The sequence below is a fragment of the Lagopus leucura genome, unplaced genomic scaffold, assembly GCF_019238085.1.
Source record: "Lagopus leucura isolate 7727_CA_CO unplaced genomic scaffold, USGS_WTPT01 Super-Scaffold_100047, whole genome shotgun sequence".
NCBI classification, from domain to species: Eukaryota; Metazoa; Chordata; class Aves; order Galliformes; family Phasianidae; genus Lagopus; species Lagopus leucura.
The window spans coordinates 1,527,047-1,547,066 of record NW_024962293.1 but is presented as its reverse complement, the minus strand read 5'-3'; the positions used below and the strand labels follow the sequence as shown (position 1 = coordinate 1,547,066).

Below are 20,020 nucleotides of genomic sequence, written 5' to 3'. Positions count from 1 at the left end.
ATCCTTCTTACTGTCTGGGGGAAGGCTGGATCCTCTGCCCATCCCAGTTGTGTTGCTGCTGCTGTGAACATACTTCCACTTGCATCAGCTTCAAGGTTCACTGCAATGAAGACACTGAAGCCCTGGAGCAGGTTCAGAGAAGGGCAACAAGGCTGGTGAGGGGTCTGGAGCTCAGGCCTTATAAGGAGCAGCTGAAGGAGCTGGGATTGTTCAGTCTGGACAAGAGGAGGCTCAGAGGGCACATTATTGCTCTCTATAACTACCTGAAGGGAGGTTGTTAGCTGGGGGTTGGCCTCTTCTCTCGGGTAGCTGGTGATAGGACCAGAGGGAATGGCTTCAAGCTGCGCCAGGCTGCTTCTCTGAAAGAGTGGTCAGGCACTGCAATGGGCTGCGCAGGGAGGTGGTGGAGTCACCAACCCTGGGGGTGTTCAAGGAGTGTTTGGATTTCATCTTGAGGGACATGGTTTAGTGAGAACTAGAGGTGATCAGTGGATGATTGGTCTGGGTGATCCTGTGGGAGTCTTTCCCAGCCTTAGCGATTCCGTGTTTCCAAGCTTGCAGTCCCTGACATTGCTAGGGCCAGCCTCTGCCCTAAGCTCAGAAAAGGGGTTTGGCTAATAGGGATTTTGAAAATCTCAGTTTTATTTATAGATAGGCTGGTTTAAACATTTATTATCCCTGTTTTATTAAACATAAAAGACTTCTGTATGTGAAAGAACAAACGCAATCCCTTGTGGAAGACAATAAACATAATAAAATGAATCTGCTTGCAAGCGAGGAGTCCTTTGTCTGGATGGTTTTTTATTTGCATCCTTGCGATATATGAACTTTTGTCTTTCTGCTCTGATGAAAGATTTCATTCTCTTTCTCTCTCTCTTTCCCTCTTCCTCCTCCATTCTCCCTTAGCACCATCAAAATCCCTCACATTGCATTAGAGGCTTGTTCTGTTTGTAATTAAGCAGTAATGCAGACATATGTAATGCTGCATTTGAAAGATGCTCTCAGCTACATTTGAAAGCTACAGATGCTGAGTAGGGTGCATTAGGGTTAATTGCCTAATAATTTACTGTATTAAATGCAGCTGCAGACACTTTGATTCTCACTAATTGTGACACTGAACAAAGAGTGTAAGGATTTTCTCATATTTGTGCAATATGGCTGTCAGAAGCCTTCAAGGCAGTTGTATGTCCTTTCCTTCTCCTTGGCTTCAGTGGCATGTGAATAGCAGTGGGACATCATTGAGAGAACTGGGATGTCACTGTGTTCATTTTATAATGATTTTCTTAATGTAATTCAGATTGCAGAGGTACACCCATTGACTGTTACTGAACTATAGGCCATCAAATGTGTTATGTTATGGACAGCTCTACAGAGAACAGCACGGAGAAACCCAAATACCTATAGAGCACAGGACAGTCACAGTGCAACCCACCTTTGTGCTTGTCCTTAGCTCCTGCAAAAATACTCAAAGTCATTGTTGCACTGATTTATTAATATCTTCCTGTATCAGAAAAAGATATTTGGTTCCTTTGTCACGGCTTAAATTTATTATTATTTTTTTTACATTAGATGTATCATCTGGAGCTTAATTGTTCATGAGACATTTAGCAGTATAATTTCCTATTCCCTAGTTCAATTCTTGCTCCAGTTTCTTCCTAATTGCTCCATCATTAATTTTACTCCTCTCCGTAGCACCAGAGAAAGTACTTATGAGTCTCTGCATCCCCACTAAACTCAGTACTCCATCCAGGAGCAAATTTCACTCCAAAGATTCAAGCAGGGGGTCTCTTTGTTCCCCACACCTTCATTTTCTTATACTCACTAGGTAGAGTGGCTGTGAAAATATTCAGTACATTTTTGGCTATGACAAATAGCTGTGTTTCACGCTTCTTTCCTATTAGAAGTAAAGGTGTGCAAAAGCATTAATGGCATTTAGATTAGAAAATACAAATGATTTTAAGGCTCACCAACCTTCCAGATTTCTGAGATGAGCTTCAAGCAGCATGCAGCAGCCATGAGGAGCAGAAACCAGCCCCAGCTCTCCTGAGATGTCAGCCTTTCTTTGCAAGAAGGACAAGAACATCAAATCCAACCTTCAGTGCTGTGGATGGTCAGACACTCCACTTTCTGCTTCCTGCAATTCTTTTTGGTGCTAAAAATCCATTCCAACATTTTCCATTAGAGGTTTCTCCAAAGTCTCAGTCCAGAATTAAATTGGCCTCTATCCTTCAGCTGGATTCCAGCCTTATCAATTCAATTAAATACTTCACTCCTTTCAATTCCTTACATAGGGAAATTACTTACTTGGGGTACACAGTCCCCTCCATCTGACATTTCTTATATTCAAGGAGAGGCAAATCAAAAGAAACCTAGCTTTTAAATAGCTACCTAAAGTTAACTAGAAAAAAATAACCTATAATGCATACTGAGGCCTTGAAAAGTGCTAAGAGCTTTGTTTCAACATATTATAAAGCTTTTATCATTGAGTACTGAAAGCCACTAATTCATGAAGATCCATGCCTGACAAAACTGTAAAACAAAGGGTGATTTACTGAGAAGAGAGCTCAGCAAACCACACAGTCACTTCATTTTTAAAATACCATTCTTCATTCTCTGTTGAACTGTGCAATCTTTCTATTGAAAGGGAAATTGATATCATTGATTAAACACAACAAAAGCTATTCCATTGGAAACCATTACTAAATCTAGCTGCTGGAAAAATACTTCTTTTTGTAAATCAAACCAATAAAATTCAGTTTAGTTTCTCATAACTAGGCACAACTACAACACACAATACAAGAAGCAGAGAATTGCACATTCTACCAAGGAAACATACAACACTGATTTGAAAAAGCCCCTCACATCCCTGCTTGTTTCTCATGCATGCATCTCTCCACAGCCAGCAGTTTGCTGAGGGCTTGTACTTAAGTGCAACATGTGAATGGCTCTTGGTACTATCAAGAAGATGCACACAGCAGTACTCACACAAGGGTCACAACCCCAGGCACAACCAAACTGCCAGCACAGTGCAGTTCTTACAGGCACAGCCCTCAGGCTCTGTCCCCCCATACAGTGCTGCTGCTGGAACTAAAGGGCTATTTTTCAACATTAGCAGCACCATTCCACCCGAGCACTGAATTCCTCTTGTAATGGTTTTTATCAGTCTCACTCTCTCCGACTTACAGTTCTAAATAGTCAAGGGATCTTTCTTAGAGTCTTTACTTTTGCAGTACTGAAAAGATTATGATACTCCAGAATTTATCTGGTAGACCAGATCACTTTTCACAATTCAGAAGACATAAATAATGCCTACACTTCTTAAGTTAATTTAAGTAAATTGGATTTGGTATGCCACCAGTTTAAATCTCACCCTAAAATTAAATCAGTCTTCATTCAGCTTTCAAATGTGCTAAATTGTTCGGATGTTCTAAAACTCTTCTTCCTTAAGGCTTCTGAGTGGAATTCTACATTTATTTAATAAAGCAGCCAGGATTTACTATACTGGTAGTGGTAAGCACTTTTTACTTTCCTCATGACAGATTGGAGTTGACTGTATACTTTTTTTTTTTTTGCTACAACTGCACAAGATTACAAGCCACTATTGAATTACCAAACTGAGGAAAATAAAGATTATTCCTGTGGGTGCAATGCAGGCTGCAGACTTGTTTTCCTTTAAAGAAGTGTTTAAAGAATTAGCAATAAATGTTATCAACTGCAGCTAGAAAATGATGCTGACTTATTACTTTGTGGTGATCCTAAGGGGCATCATGAAAACCAAATTCTTTAGCTGAGGTTTCCAGAAGAAAAAAGAGAAAGAAAAAAAAACTAGCAATGCCTTTTGAACACCTTACATTTAGATTTACACTATAGGCAAAAAGACTGAGCTTACAGAGCTCACAGGCAACCCTGCCTTGCTCCTGAAGATGTACAGCCCTGCAGTGCCCAAATGGTTACTCATTCATTTACAATATGTTTCCATTGCCACTGGGAAGGCATGAGATGACATTTCTACTGACAGCTTCTCGTAACAGCACAAGACAGACAAATTTCTCACCTTCGGTGCAGACCTCCAGTAACACACGTGCACCCCAATAGGTGAGGGGAGCACTGAGCCCTCCTGCACTCATCTCGTGCATGTTGGATTGAGTGCTGTGCTGATCTGGACAGGCACTGCTACTCCACAGATAATCCCCTCATTATCTACCACCCAATGACCAAGTGCCTTTCAGGATAACAGCGAAGCCTAGAAGACACAAACCCAACGGAAAGCAGAATATAAGTTGGACGGCTCTAAGCTGATGCAATATCATGGTGTTCCCATAGGCAAGAATGTTTTTGAAAAGGCTTTTTCTTGCTACTTTCTGAAGCTTGCAGATGTCTGACGGAAAACGAAGTTGTGACCCATCTCGTTTTTTCCCTCCATGAAAGTCACTTGCTACCTTTTGTCCAGCTCTACTGAACAGGTCTCTCATCTTGAAATCCTTAGGGTGTATGCTCAGCAAAATTCTCACGTAATGGTGACTCGCTGACAAATCACCAGAGCTTAGAAATGCTCACAAATGTTATCTTGCATGCCACCTTTACTGGAAACCCCATTCAAGCCAATTCTATGTCTTAGCCAAGACTGATATCGACAGGAACAAAAATCTCACAGCTTTTTTCATCAAATCTATGTGCATAAAATTCAATACAACTTACTTACACAAACTGGTAGCATGGATTACAGTCTGCAAGCCAGAATACTGAACTCAGCCTTTTCTCAGTTTCTAACATTGTCATTCAAAGTCGTACGCCCTCAGCCACCTAAGAGCCCTAAAGAAAAATATCTTCCATACTCATGCAGTTAAATAATTCCCGTTCAAAATGTACATGACAGCTGAATCACACCCGGTGAGTCACTGTTTATAATAGACTAAGCCTAAACTATCTGACTTAGCTGTCTTCCATTCAGTACAGCTAAGATAGATGGTCTTGGCACTATCTTCTCCAGAAACCTTTATTCTTCTTGCAGGAATCCAATTAAGTGGGCAACAAAAACCAGATTGCAGGATGGCGCAGTAGAATTCTCCTCTTCTACAGCACCGACCACCTTAATATTCCCATGTTTTACACAATCGTTCTTCAGGTCTTTTCTTTATTTGGGTCACAGTTTTGCTTTCTGGAAATGAACCAGAATCTATTTCTCCCAAAGAAATGAGCAATGCTGTTTCTTTAAACGTGTACATCAGGTTATCTTCTCCCTTTTTAGCTATAAAGCTGCAGAGCACAGATGTGCCTTGATTTTAGTCTGCTTTGCCGCATAATTGCATGCCTTCAACTTGAGAAATTTAACCTTGCTATTTACTCAGAAAACCTTTCTTAACTTTACTGTCAAGACAATGTTAATAAAGCCTGCCTTTGTTTGAGAATATGCTCACTGTAAATAGAGCTTCGCTTAAAAAAAAAAAAAAAAAAAAGAAAAAAAAAGATTAAAAAAGAAAAAAAAATCTATATGTTTAAACAGAATAAGATTTAAGGAGGGCCTAGGAGCATGTCCAGCTGCCATAAACTGATCAGAACTTACTCAGAGGGCCCCAGCAGTGGCCCAGCACAGACCTCCCTTCTACCATCAGGTCTCCACAGTGCCATCAGAGCACAGTTTTGTTATGCCAGTGGGAATTCAGCTCGTTTTTGGGTGGGTCAACGTTCATACCCACATTTGCCCTCTGCACCACAAACAGCCCAAGGGTAGCAGTAAATTCTGGCATACAAGTGGGTACAGAAACAAAGCTGCTTTATTAGTCGGTCTCCAGTGCTCTGCTCTATGCTGCTACATCTAGATTCCTCCAGCAGGATGAAGGCCATCAGATTACAATACTGTAGCCTCAACAGGACAGGTCGGTACCATGCATGGTAAAAAAGTATCACATGTAAGAGCAGGTGCACCAAGTATCACATGTAGGTGCACCAAACTGCACAGCAGCTCAAGAATGTGTTTGGGTTAACTCAGGTTACATAGAAACCAGCTTTGTCACATTTCCACCCCCCTTGTGGTTATTTGTTCCCCACATCATACATCGCAGGAAATAAGGACAAAACCAAACCACATTCCCCCTTCAGAAATGAACTTTTCTTAAATCATTTCCAATTCCATATTTTTTCGCAGCTAGTCTGAACCAGAAGATATAAGGAAAAAAAGGGGTTTGGGGGGTCAAGGAAATAACCTATTAAAAATGAGGGAAGTGGCATTTTCCCTTCCCCAAACTGCAAAGATTAAAACAGCAACTGATTCCATCAGACACCTTAGATCACAGCAGAACAAGCAGACTGTTCAAGCCACATTTCCATCATCCTCATCATCTCTTATATAATGGGGACTGATTTTACCATTGTTCTTCGCACATTTCCCTTAGTGCTCTTGGGTAGGAAAGGTTTCCCCTCATTGGCAAACAGCAACAGATAAATAACTTCAGCTCAGCATCCAAGACAATGTCTTTCCTCAAAGGAGCCATTTCCATCTGCACAACAATAGCACAAAAAATACGATGTTGTGGCATGTGCCAACCACTGCATTCTGTCACTGGGGATCTTCTTGTACGCACTTTGTGTCAGCTGGTTAACAATGCCTTTAGAAGACAAAGAGTTTTAATATTATAAAGAGCTCTTGCAATATGATGGGAGACTGTAATGAACTGCTAAGTAAAGCATATTATTGACTCAGAAACCCTTATAAAAGGAGGAGGAAATAGATCTGCTTCTCTGCCTCAGCCCATATTTCCTATTAATGGTTTAGGTGCCTTCTTGTGATTGTGACACACTGCTTCTTGCATTTACCTTCTCTACCCTAAATCCTGCTTGTAAAAGTACTGCATGTACCACAGACCTGCCCTTCTGGGGGCTTACAAAAACAAAGTTAAGCTAAAAATGAGTATATAAAGTTGATAGCTAAGGTTGAGATTCAGGACACTTAAAAACCATCTAGTTTTTCTAGGAAAATGAATGCAGTAACAGATCTAAATAATAAGGAAGATCTAAACAGTAAGGAAGAGGAGATGCAGCAATATGCCCTTCATTCCAAAACACCATTTCAACAATTGCCTTACATCAGAAAAAAAGAGCAGCTCAGCAGAATGAATGGGGCAAGCAGCAGTGAGGGGCAGTGTGAGCCCAGGTACAGTGCTGGGCCTGGGAATGGGGACTGAATCACCTCCAGCACTACCAGAAAGTGACATAATGTAAAACAAATGCATATAAATAAATAAATAAATAAAATGCAACCCTCACATTTTCCTTCTCCATAATTCAAAGCTAGCTTTTCCTTCTTTCATAGAGAAAAAGCTGCTTGGGAAATGCTTCAATCTGCTTTCTGCTACCTGGGTTCTTTTAAACAGCACCAGTTCAGGCTCCACAGCCGTGTGCCACCTCCATGCTCTATGCCTCCCAGTAAGCAGGGCAGAGCTGCTTTGATGAAGGGTGAATGCAAGGGAACAGAGCAATGCCTGCCTCTGCCACAAAACATCACCTGAGCAGGGAAATAAGTTGGTTTTTTTTTTCCCTCCCTCAGTTTCATAATCAAATACGGATCCAAAATAAATGAAATACAGAGAAAAAGTTGAAAATAAATAGAGATCTCATTTTAAGAAGATAATAAGAATGTATGCACCACACTCAGCCAGAAACTTTTCTCATGTGCTCATGCTTCTCTGTTCCAGCCACAGAGCTGATGCTGCAGCACGGACGCAGGAAGACAGCAGCAAAAGGAATGCACAGAGAAGAAAAGTAGCAGCTCCCAAGCCCAGCTCCTTCTGCACGAGGTGACCTCCTCTGAGCAGCTCTGCTGGGAGAAACTCCTGTCAACACAACAGCAGTGTGGGATCAGAGAATGGGAGAGCTCTGCAAGGCAGCCCTAGCTGTGGACAAACTGCCACTGCTGCTCCTGCTGAGACCTTTGACCAGGAGCTGTGACCTCACACACATCACCCTGCTGCTCCCAGCCACTGCTCCGTGCTTCTCCCCTTCACCAGCAGCAGAACTGGGCAGGAAATGTCATTTTAGAGGCAGAGGAGAAAAATGTAGGGCATTTCTATCAAAATGCATCTCTTAATTGAATAATTTCCTAGACTTTGGTTCAAGTTTAAATATCTGTTAACAACTCAGAAGCAAGAGGAAAGGTTTTGCCAAGGGGAAATCAACAGTATAGTAAGAGCTGAGTATTACTGCTGAAGGCAGGTTTAAGAGATCATAAGTTTACAGACTGAAGGAGTTGGATACATTTGATCATTCCAAAAAGTACACAGACACTTTTAGTACCATTCCTCTTCCATCTGTGCAGGAGCAGCATTTCAGTTACATTTCACAGAAGTCAGTGGCTAAAGCGAGCTTTGAGATTCCACTGATTTTATACAGAATAGAGAAGTGCTGATGTTCCCTTCTGAAATCAACTCCTATGGAAAATAAATTTTTCATAATGGCATGCATGTTATGTGCTGCAATCACAGAATGTTTTTTATGTATATACATATATACACATTTATTTGCTGTAGCAGTCTTACATTTTGATCTCTCATAATGGACATTTTCAAATGTATTTTTTAGAGAAGTAAATCATTTGCCTTCCTGCCACGTCCTTCCACATCCACCCAAACTGCAGTGCTCTGTGCAGAGACTATGCAGTCTCAACCAAATGACCTCCTCCTCATCTGACCTATCTATAGGAATGTACCCATATGTACCCATCTCACCTTCTGAAATTCAAAAAAAAACACAGAGCCAAAACACAAAATAGGAATTTGGGCACAATTCTTTGCCAGCGATGCTCAGAAATTGTAATGGAAGCATCAGCCATGAGCAGACTTCATATCACTGAAGGGCAAGAGGAAGGGAGGTTTCATTAGCAGCTCATGAAAATCATTTTCAATTGATATTCAGTTTAATTGCACCAGAGTTTAATGCCGATGGCAAAACCTAAAGCATAGATCTCATCCAAAATCCTTCAGAATCAATGTGATTCTTAACATTAACTTCCTCAAAGCCAGGATTTCTGCCTGATTGCTTTCAAATAAAATGCATAGGTTATTTCTAGATCACTCTGATTACCTCTAGGATTCCATCAGACTGAACCAGGACAGCTCGCCTGCCTCCCAGGGCACTCTCTGTGAATCCCAAAAGCTCATATCTTGCATATAATAATTATATCCTATAAAAAAATAGCATGAAGTGACTTCCAACATCCAAAGGTCAAAAATTCAGCTAACATATATTAATCTTTATTATGTAACAATGACATAATCAATGAGTTTGTGAGCTTCTTATGACCTGTACAAAAAAGATATTGCACCAAATGAGGTACTGCCTATTTGGATTCCAGATTTGTTACGCATACAATCTAACATTATATACAGTTGTGGAGTTAAGGCAAAGCCAGATGATACCTGTAACACAAGAGAAGGTTTGAAAAATGGGCATAATTACAAACAGGGGGACGCATTTCCTGCTAATAAAGCGTCTGTGTCTAAGGAAGGGATCCCTCAGGTTTTCAATATAGCAGTTATTATCAATCACATTAATTAAAATTGAAAATTGTGAGATTTCCTGAAGAGCAAAGCTGTTCTGAAAATCACGCCTGGATGATCACCTCTAACCCTGATAGGAGTATTTTTCTTAATGGCTGTCAGCTGCTCTTTGTTTTTGGAAAACTTACAGATCTCACTAAAATCCAGCCATACCTTCTTAGCTTTCTGCAGGCAAGATGCAATCATAGCCAGTGACAGAGCATAAATGTATGGGTGAACCATCCAAGACACTACAGCAGAGGAGAATTAAAGTCAGTCACTTAGCATAAATAATTACCTTTCTCAAGACAATGGAATGAGTCATGTTAGCTAAGTCCCAGTGACAGAAACATGTATGACCAATATATCAATATACAGTTCTTTGGTAGCAACACACTAACTCTTGATTGAAGAATGAACTCAAATTCTGCTAAATTATGGACCTGGTTTCCAGTCATTTCACAATTAAAGAAAATCCACTTCTCTCATGAATCCATAAGTCCAGTAAACGAAATCTGAATAAAATGTGCAGGCAGCTTTAGACCGTAACATTAAGCATAGGTATTTATCGTCTGCTTTAGTCTCAATCCAAACATATTGTATTCAAACACACAGAATTCTGTGAAACTTCTGTGTAGTTCAGATGAGGCCAAAATCCATAAAGAGAATCCTTATTCACCCATGAAAAACCAATAAGGAAACATCAATCCCACGATGACAGAATGATCTTCATGTGACAGGGGCAATGACGACTCCACAACCGGACAAACGTCACAGGAAAATTGACTTTACAGTGGAAAGACCAGAAAGCCAGAAAACGTAGAATACTGCCATCCACCAACCAGATTACCTTTCTCCAACTTCAGGTAAACCTTATCCTCTTTGTCCAGGTAGAGCAGGACTCCATTAGTGGCAGCTTCGCGAGTGACATCCTTGTCCCCAGCAAAAGCAGAGATGACTGGCTTCCCATTGAGCATCAAGTTAACCTGCATGAGAAGAAGCACTGAGAAGCTCTAATTAACAGAAAATAAAATAAAATAAAATAATAATTAACAAATATCACTGAATATTAACTACAGTGCCACAGGTATGTTGTGGACAAGCCCTTTTGTTTCCTGGCCTTGATCTGCAGCTGACTGCAATCAGTGGGACACCATCCCAACTGCAAGGCTGCGGCTCAGAGTGAAGGATAACTGGTTGCATGCGCTGTTAGTTATTGGCCAGGCAGCTCCGTTTGTGCTCACTCTCTGGTAACATGGACCTGGGAGCTCCATTTTGCTCCACTTCACCCATTTCATTGGTCATTCAGACACATTCAGTAAAGACAACAATTTCATGAGACTTTATAGGCACCTGGAGATGCACTATAGGCACTTAATTACATTTCAGAAGTCCCACAGTAGAGCGGAAGTTTACGCTCCACTGAGAGTAAAATAAACATCCCTTCTATCAGTAGCTGCATTTTAAAGTCTAGAACAGACCTTCAGCTTTATGAGCAGCTGCATTTTGATAGTGAACTCATTCTTCCACAGAACACTTCTGAAATCAGCTCAGCCCCTACCCCAAGTGCATCACACAGGTTCTGTGTAAATACCCACAGGCAGGGCCAGGGGCACGGGCAGGTCCATGCACCTCCATTTCCCCAGAGGTAAATGTTAGTTTTCTTCTTTTTAAACAGCAATAACGCAGTCACAGAGGGGTGAAATGCCTGTTCAAAAGGAGTATTCTGGCCTTGCACACATTCCCACCAGTTTTAACAGGAGTCACAGCAGAATAAATTACTGCTCAGCAAAAGTCAGGCAGCAGAATCTGGCACTGATTTGGGATTCACTTTATCGGGGAAATCCACTTAATCAGATGTCCCCAGGGAACCAATTTCAGCTTAATGATACTTAATGGCACTAACAGATGTTTCAGGGGCGCAGTGGTCTCACTTACAGGAGCCTTCTGCCAAGTCAGCGGTGTTTAAGGCTGCACATGGCTGGAACTCAAGCTGGTTTGCTCGATGGCAGTACTTTCAGTCCTCCCTATTGCTATCACAACATGCTGTGCACAAAAGGACACCAAGAGTTTGCTCATGGCTAGGCTTGGCTTTCTTTGTTCTCTACTGAGCTGGTTTCCTGCAGGGCCCCTCATCAGGATGCACACTGCAGTTTTGCCCCAGGTGGTCTCACGTGAACTGTGCCAAAATAGAGCCAACCAAACCCACCCATCACTTCTGAAAAACTTCATTGATTAAAGATGTACAGATGTCACATGGCAGGCCATGATGTTCTCTGTTACACTCCCCAGCTCCCAGGTTTGAGTACATGGCAGTGAAACACCAAAGTCTGCCCTACACTTCCAGAACCAAAGCCCTGATGTCTTTCCTGGCAACATGTAATTTAAACCCAATAACAAGGGCTGATATCCATCATTCCAGACCATTTCAACGCTTGGTATTCAAGAGTGAAAGGAACCAAGTCAGAGTTTATTAAATAGCCCATTACAGGGGAGTTGGTGATGCCATTATTTCATCCCAGATTTTATCTTTGTCTTGAATGAAACAAAGACTCAAAGCTATAAGCAGGGATGGCCCTCCAGGTCCTCCACCTTCTCCACCATTTACACCTTTCAGTACTGGCAGCCCAAAGCCAGGGCTGCACACAGGGATCACTCCTGCAGAAATCAGCTTTGTCTCAGCCCTGTCACATGAAGAACATATCCAATGGCAAGACAGGTCTGGGGAAAAGCATCTGATTCTTCTGTGGATCCAATGGCCTCGTAGGTGGAAACAAAATGTTATTCTACATCTAGAAAGCCAGTATAAACATCACAGGCACTGCATGACCTGGGGCAAAGATTAAGGAACGGGCTTTGAGCAATTTGCTTTTGGCTCAGCAAGGAAATGTTCAGGAACTTAGAATAATTTATATTTAATTATGTAGTTCAGCTGCTAGTAAGCTACAGAAAAAAGTAGAATTACACCATTTTTTAGTACATGAGGCATCTTTTATGTATTGAATGGGTAAGCAAGTTTAAACTGCAATAAAGGCTCCCTACAGGGATATAACACTTTGGTTGTTGCAGAACAAACCAACCACCTCAGCCTTGGTGCACAGCAGGCTGGGTTCATGAGCATCCATCTGGCACCATGACCTGGCAGCCAGGTGATGAGATCCTAGCAGAACAGACAGAATTGTTACATATCCCCACACTGACTCCTGTAGCAAAATACCATTTTTCAATAGTATTTAGGCAACCAAGTGAAATTTAGAGATATATTTTACTCAGTCCATTCTGTTTCATACCCCACACACCCAGATATTTGGTTCTCACAGCAAAGCTGTCCAATATCTCAGCTGAGGATCCTGCCTCATTACAGCTGTTCGATTTAAATATATTCACCCTGCTGGGAGCTGTACACCACAGGTTGCTGTAAACTAAGCTATTCCTCTTCAAGAGTGTAGGAAACACTCCTGTGTTCAGGCTAGATTCTATTGTGAATAAACAATTCAATGAGAAGATTGTATAGGCGTACCTGGATTGTTTGGCTCTGGTAGACTTTAATCACGTGAAAACTGAAGCTGTAAATTCCTTTTCTTGGTGACACAAAGACAGATTCCAATGTGAAAAAATTGCCCACGTTTACTAGGATCTACAAACAAAAAGTACAGATGGGAATTAGCACAGGCATTCAGCACTACTCAAAACACAGACTTTCAACTGGAGAAACCATTCACCCAAGGAAAATTTTCCATCCACATTTATCTTTTTTATTTACTATTGTATCAACTCACATGGAAATATTACACATAAAATGGATGTCAGTTCTATCTACAGTGCAGCCTTACGATAAATAAGTTGAGGGGGAAATCTTTCTTACTTTGCTACATCTCACACCTACATGACCTTTATTTTACACATTTAGAGGATATTGGCAAAAGTCATTTTTGTTCATCATCCCCCCAAAACGACATCAAAACACTGATTCTGGGGGTGGCACAGCAGTTTGGGATACAAAGCAGTGGCCAATTCTACACCTTCCTGGAAGTACCAAGCTGGAAGCAAGAATGTATGGGAACATTACAGTTCATTCAGTGCTCAGTCACATGAGCTCCAGGAACGCCTGGTGGATGAGCACCGTCTGGCCAGGAGCCTTTGCTGCCCTCTTTATGTAAGCACTTATTGTAATTTGGGTCTGGTTAAACAGAGTCAAGGAACAGAGGGGAACACACCAAATAAGTGCATCATTCGTATGATAAATATCTCCTTTAGTTCCTACTTTTTATTTCATCCCACTTAATTATACTCTATTTTTAATTGATATTTTTACAGAAAGCCGTCAGGAATGCCCACAAAGTTGGGGTGATGCAAACAGCATAAAGCTGTGCTACAAGCCTGGCTCCAGCTGTCACCACAATTTACTGTTCATTATGATAGGAGACAGAGACTAAAGCGAGCATCAGCCTCAGTTACCTGCCCTAGGGCAGGAGCTCGTATTAAAAGCGTGCTGGTATTTGTATGCGATTGAGATGAGAGGGGCTGGGCTACGAAGCTGTGATTTTTAGAGAAAACTTCAATGATATTTTCCCTGCAAATCCTTCCTCTTTCGCCTCCAGAAGGCTGTGCACACCCACTCCGCGGGCTGCCCCGTCTCCGGGGGCGGGGAGGCAAAGGGAGAACAGCGGAGCGCAGCGCTGTGCGGTGCGGGGCTGCGCCCCTCCCGCTGCTATCCAAACTCCGGTGGGAAATAACGGCGGACGGGGGGGGGCTGCTGTGGCACCTGTTGCGCGCAGCGCGCCCCCGCGGGGCCCCCAGCTCACCTGGTCGAAGTAGATGATGCGCGTCTTGTTGCTCATCTCGGAGGGCTCGTGGTTGGTGCTCCTGACCGCCGAGAAGGCGACCTTCGAGTTGGCCGCCCTCACCGAGATGCCCAGCGGAGAGGAGGACGAGCCCTTGGCGTCGGTGGTCGGGTTGGAATCGCACACCACCAGGCACTTGCCCTCCAGGACGATGGGCTCCGTCTCGTTCTGCGCCCGCGCCGCGGGGCCGCCCAGCGCCAGGGCCAGGAGCACGGCGGGCAGCAACCGCCAGCCCATGGTCCGCACCCGCGGCCGCTCCGCGCCCCGCTCCGGCCACCGCGCACAGCGGCGCTCCCCGCCGGCAGCAGCGGCAGCCGCTCTGAAAGTCTTCTTTCTGCCGGTTTCTTCCCTCTGCCGGCTTCTTCCCTTCTTTTATTTATTTATTTATTTATTTATTCACCTCTCCGTCTTCTCCTCCTCCCGCCCGCCACCACTTGGTGCCTTTTTCTTTTTTCTTTTTTCAATTTACCTGGTCCTTTCGAGAGCTCTTTACAAAAGCAGCCGAACAAAATAAAGACTTTCCGGTGCACGCTTTTCTCCCCTCACTCTCCGCATCGAAAAAGAGATTAATGCAGAGAGTGGTAGGTAGGGGGGAAAAAAAAGGAAAGGGGAGGAAAAAAAAAAAAACCGTCAGGTGAATTATTGATGAGAGACAGGTGACGAAGAAATGAAACCACTCCACGTTGCCATGATTTCTGCTTCTGTGTCCCTGCTTTGAGCTGGAGATGCGGGCGCTCACCCCGCTGTCTGATCCGGGTCCGATACAGCTGCGGGCTCCGGCTGTCTCTGCCTCTCTCTCTCTCTGCCACAATCCCCAAAGACTTATGTCACAACGAGCCTGCCCGTCCCTCACCTAGCTGGGCTCCATTGGGATGGACCTTCCTCTCGGAATTGCCACCTACAGACGCACACACTCGTCCTCCCAGCCAACTTTAACGGCAGCTGCAAAGCCGAAGGGAAAGCAACAGATCAGTGCAACGTCTCTTAACGCCTCTTAAAAGGAGGCGGGGGTTGGAGTTGCAGCCTGGTTGGGAGGCAGCATCTCAACCTGCAGGTGCCTCCCTGTGAGTTGCTCGGTGGTTTTGTTTTGGCACTGCACCCGGACCCGGCGCTGCCCAGCTGGGGCACTCAGAGCCTGTCAGCAGAGCGTGTCAACCACTACGAGCAGCATTCATTCACCTCTTGTCCAGCAACCCCTGCCCGGAGCTGCCAGACCCAACTGGAGCTGTGGCCACCAGCACTGCCCACACCTTCAAGAAGCCGTAGAGCAGCCCTTAAGTCCCCTTAGCCTACAATAAATAAAGTCTTCTCCCAAATTCTGAAAGCCAGATGCAAATTTTAAGGAATCCCTTAGCTCAGACAAGAGTTAAAAAAGAAATTGCACTGTTTTCTAGGAATGCATTGATATCCTTTTCTTCCAGTGACACCAACATCGATGAAAAGTCAAACTGAGAAGAGGCACTTGCTGCAAACAAGGGAAGGAAATAAGAAAGGAAACAAAGATTTGCATCATAACATTATTTCTTTTGTAAAAGTTGGATCTGCAGATAAAAGGATCTATGCTCACACACAGGAACACCTGTCTGAAGAACCCTTGCAAAGCAGAACTGTGTGAAAACAGCAAGATTCTGCTTCACAATGTTTTGTAGATAAATACATATGTATAAATAATCCCACACTGTTTCAACATCTCCCCCTTAACATCTCATCCTTACCTCATGCTGCTCCACAGCCTTTCAGCTGTGCACCAATCACAGCTAATATACATATGGCATAGATACACCTTCTGACTGGAATTTTAAACTTTTGACATTGTTGAAAGTTCCACCATTTGCCCAAAACTCAGAATTTTGCAGTCATTTCAGCCAGATTTGTTTCAGCATCTTTTTGCTATGAACAATGATATCATCTCTACGTGAAATGGGTGCAGGCTGAATCAGATGTTCAGAAGAGGACTTCCCCATCTCCCTGCTTGCAGCTGCATGCACTAAGCCTGTTTGCCATCCCACCCCACTCCCTCACATGCCATGGGGCTGATTGCACAGCACAGCCCCCCAGCTGAGCACTGCTCACTTCTGTGCTCTTATCCCAGTGCTGTGCACACGTTGCTGTACACACAGGTTACTTCAGCTGTGCGAACACATTAGTAATTAAGTATACAGCCAATTACAGCTAACTGCTCTCCACAGCTGGCCCCAGGACCTGCAGTTAGCTTACTGGTTTGCTGGCTAAATGCAAAACCAGCTCACCTGGATAATGAGCTTAATGGGCCTTAAGAAGTTTCAATAATTATTTTATAAAGTTCCCCCCAATTTGAACATTAAGTGTATGGCAATGTATACATGTACATGGCTGGAATGGCTAAAATAAACAAAAGCTTTTGCCCATGAAGTCTTCAGATGCAGAACCAAGCTGGTGTTTTCCTTGCTTCATTTTAATCTATTTCATAGACCTCTGTGTGTGTATGTGTGCTCCATCTCTGGTGCCTTGCTTGGCTTACTAAGCTTCTTCCTTCTGTTCGTCTGTTTCGAACTTTGCTCTCATCACACCATCCCATCTTTGAGTATTTCTTTTTGAAAGGATACCAGGAAAAAATATTTGTCTGCTCCTATTTTTGGTACTTGTTTAATTTCCCTGGCATTCTGTTACAAAATAAGAATGAATAAATAAATAATAGTGCTTTGATGACTGGAAATGGAATTCAGAAATGGTGTGTGAATCTTAGAGGCGATTTACAAAACGAAGTCAGCAGGATGTCCGCCTGTGTGTGGGGGTACAAACGTTCAGCTCTGCTGACAGCATCGGCATTTCAGGTCTTTATTCAGCTTTCTCACCCAGCCAAACCCTCTGTTTGCTCAGTGCTGCAGACCTGAGCACACGCCAGACCTGAGCACAGAGTGCACATCAGGGCTGCAGATGCTCCTGGGCAGGTTCTGTTGTCACGTCCAGCTGTTTCTGCTGCTACTGGATGGAGGTCTGCAAATAATCCACTGAGTCCAATACACTTAGTCCAGATTTACATCAGTAGCTGATACCCTGACAGTTCATTCTACTCCTTCATAGGTCAATTGTTCACAACATCAATATGTTGGTAAATTTCATTGTCAGTCGCAGCTGGGGACAGCCCACAAAGAGCTTGGCTTTTCTTGAGTGAATTGTTATTCAAAATCTATCCAGAACATCTCTTGCTAATTTATATGTATTCCCAAAACATTCATGAAAGAGTTTTTGTGGACTAAGACCAAAAAATGACCTTGTGCACGTACAGACATTTACACCCTTATAGCAGGTACTCAAAGCCCTATAACTCGTAACAAAGTAAATTAAATTCTTGGTTTATTATTACATTTCAGCTCATGTCTAGAAAGGAGAAAAAAAAAAAAAACCACCTCATTTTTGTATTTTTAGCTAAGTTACCTGATACATTTTGTGCAGTTTTAGGAAATAAACAACTTTTGAGGCACTCTGTTGACCTATGCAATGGTCTCAGACTTCCAATTGTGTTTGAATGAAACAAGAAGTGTGCATTTTGCCAAGGTGGAATAAAATCAGATAGGGTCAGCAAATAAGGGAAACAAATAGCCTGGCAGGAAAATTGTTCTTTTTCAGTAGGAGGGAAGAGGAAGGAACTCAGTTTGCTGCCTGCTCTGATCTTCAGAACCTGTTCCCCCAAGCAATGCAGGCACAGAATGCACACGATGGAGTTTGCAAAGGATTCAATGATCTGCTGGCACTCAATTTAGCTTACACTGTTGAACACATATTGTTGATACAGTTTGCCAGCACTGTGTCAGGAAAACCACAGAAAATTAGATAGTGAAGTGGTGTAATTTAGTGCATCTCCTTTGACATCAACAGAAGCTCACAGATTACCTCCCCTCAGCGGAATTTGTCCCAGAGAAATTGCTCACAGAGTGGCTTTCATAGCAAAAGCCAATGAGGGAATAGTTTGCTTTAAAGGATGTGCCTAAGAGAGTGCATTAGGAGTCTGCCCATTGGCTGCACTGCCTGTTTGATCTTCAGAAGGGAGAGATTGTACTGGAAGACTCATGATGATGATGGAAGTCATGGAGAAGGGCTCAGCATTAGGATTTTTAGTGCCATCTATTGAAATGTGCCAACTCGAACAGAAGAGAAAAGGCTGTCAAGAACAATAAATATCTCTCTGTGGTAGTGAATGCTTTAAAAAGATACAAGGAAGAAAGTAATAAGTTTATTTCACAGCTGAGGAGTCAAATCCATTGAACTCACCGATTTCTCTCCCTGGACTGTAGATGTCTTTTCCAGGAGACTGTTGTCTTATTTTTTAATTTTTTTTTTTAACTCTTGTTAGGGAGAAATGAGGCTCCTCAGCTCACGTTCTGTGTTTCTTTTTGTCCTCAGCTGATATCCCCTGGAAACTGCTTCCTAGCAGTGTTCTGGGGAAGCAAAATACCCCAAGGACTACAAAAGCCATGAGCAGCCACTGTCTCTCTAGGAATGAGCCCCTATGGGTGCACAGCTCTGTCCTGAACAGAAGCAGTGTGAACTCTGCCTTCCATATCAACGGCCTCTCTTTATATAAGCCAATGATTTTTCCACATAAAAAATACCCAAACATCTCTTGAAGTAGTGTCTGTCACTTCCATCTCCCCCTCCAGCCATCACGTTCCACGTGCAGCTCAGCAGCACTTGACTAATTTTGCACGGCTGTAAGGGGAGAGACTGAAGAAGAGAAAAAAAAACAAAAACAAAAACAAAAACAAAACAGTAACTTTTCTAAATGTGTAAATTTAATTCCCCAAGGTGTCTGTTCTGGTACAGCACAGAGAAGCACTGGTCAGCCCAGCACTCTGCAGCTCCGCACGGCTGCTCCATTGACAGCGGTACTTCAGCTCTCACAGTGCAGGCTGCACAGGTGGCTTGCGTAGGGCAAGTCCAGTAAATCCAGAATCAAAATGGTTTTGTTTATTTTTATTTTCCTTAATCAGCTTAATTCCTAACAGCAAAGGAAGACGTCAGATTGTTTTGGATGGCAGGATTCCCAAAAACAAAGTTTAATGTCAGCAGTACTGACAGCAGTAATATCCTAGCAGGGATATTAGCCAGAAAGTATTTACTGCCTGAGAAAAGTTTCTGCTTTGAAATGAGTCAAGCAAATTTCTATCTATAATACCAAGCAGGACTGCATCCTCCTTCAGATTTCACATTTCATAATATGCCAAAGTAAGCTTGGTGCCTTTGTAGGGCAATAGTTAGCCCAAACTTACAAATACTACAGATCTGGAAGGCAGCTCCTTGTAGGAGTGCTCCATCTGGGTTCACTCCTGGAGCCTCACCTCACACATGGGCATTTATGGCTGCAGGTTTGCAGGGTACTGCTGTCAGCTGCTAAGGAAGGGTTCCACAGAAATTGTCTGCAGAGACATTTAGAGCTTGTCTATATAAACACTGAGGTGTAACAACTATTGTTCTGTACAAATAAATACCATTAAAACAGAGTGAGAGACTTGGCTCAAAGAGACCTAGAAAAAAAACACCAATATGATGCAAAATATTATTTGGGGGGGAAAAAGAATGCAGAAGGGAATGAGCTGTATTTGTTTCTTTTTACATATAAATCAGATGAGCTCTGACACTCACAGACACAGAAAAAATGCTTTGTTT

General features: G+C 42.8%; 1 protein-coding gene across 2 annotated transcripts; it reads right to left on the bottom strand.

Moving 5' to 3' along the window:
- Positions 1-5,800: 5,800 nt before the first annotated feature.
- On the bottom strand, positions 5,801-14,611 carry CBLN4 (cerebellin 4 precursor). Of its 2 annotated transcripts, XR_006181311.1 has the most exons (5): positions 14,336-14,611; positions 13,051-13,167; positions 9,705-10,516; positions 9,076-9,175; positions 5,801-6,605 (listed from the first exon to the last, which is right to left on the bottom strand). XR_006181311.1 is itself a non-coding variant. In XM_042884934.1 (3 exons), the coding sequence occupies exons 1-3, from the start codon at positions 14,609-14,611 to the stop codon at positions 10,319-10,321; spliced, it is 591 nt and encodes a 196-aa protein (XP_042740868.1). In that variant the 3' UTR covers positions 9,286-10,318. The 2 variants fall into 2 exon arrangements, 1 of the variants encoding a protein (XP_042740868.1); XM_042884934.1 differs by lacking the exons at positions 5,801-6,605; positions 9,076-9,175 and having other exon boundaries at positions 9,286-10,516.
- Between the last annotated feature and the right edge of the window lie 5,409 nt (positions 14,612-20,020).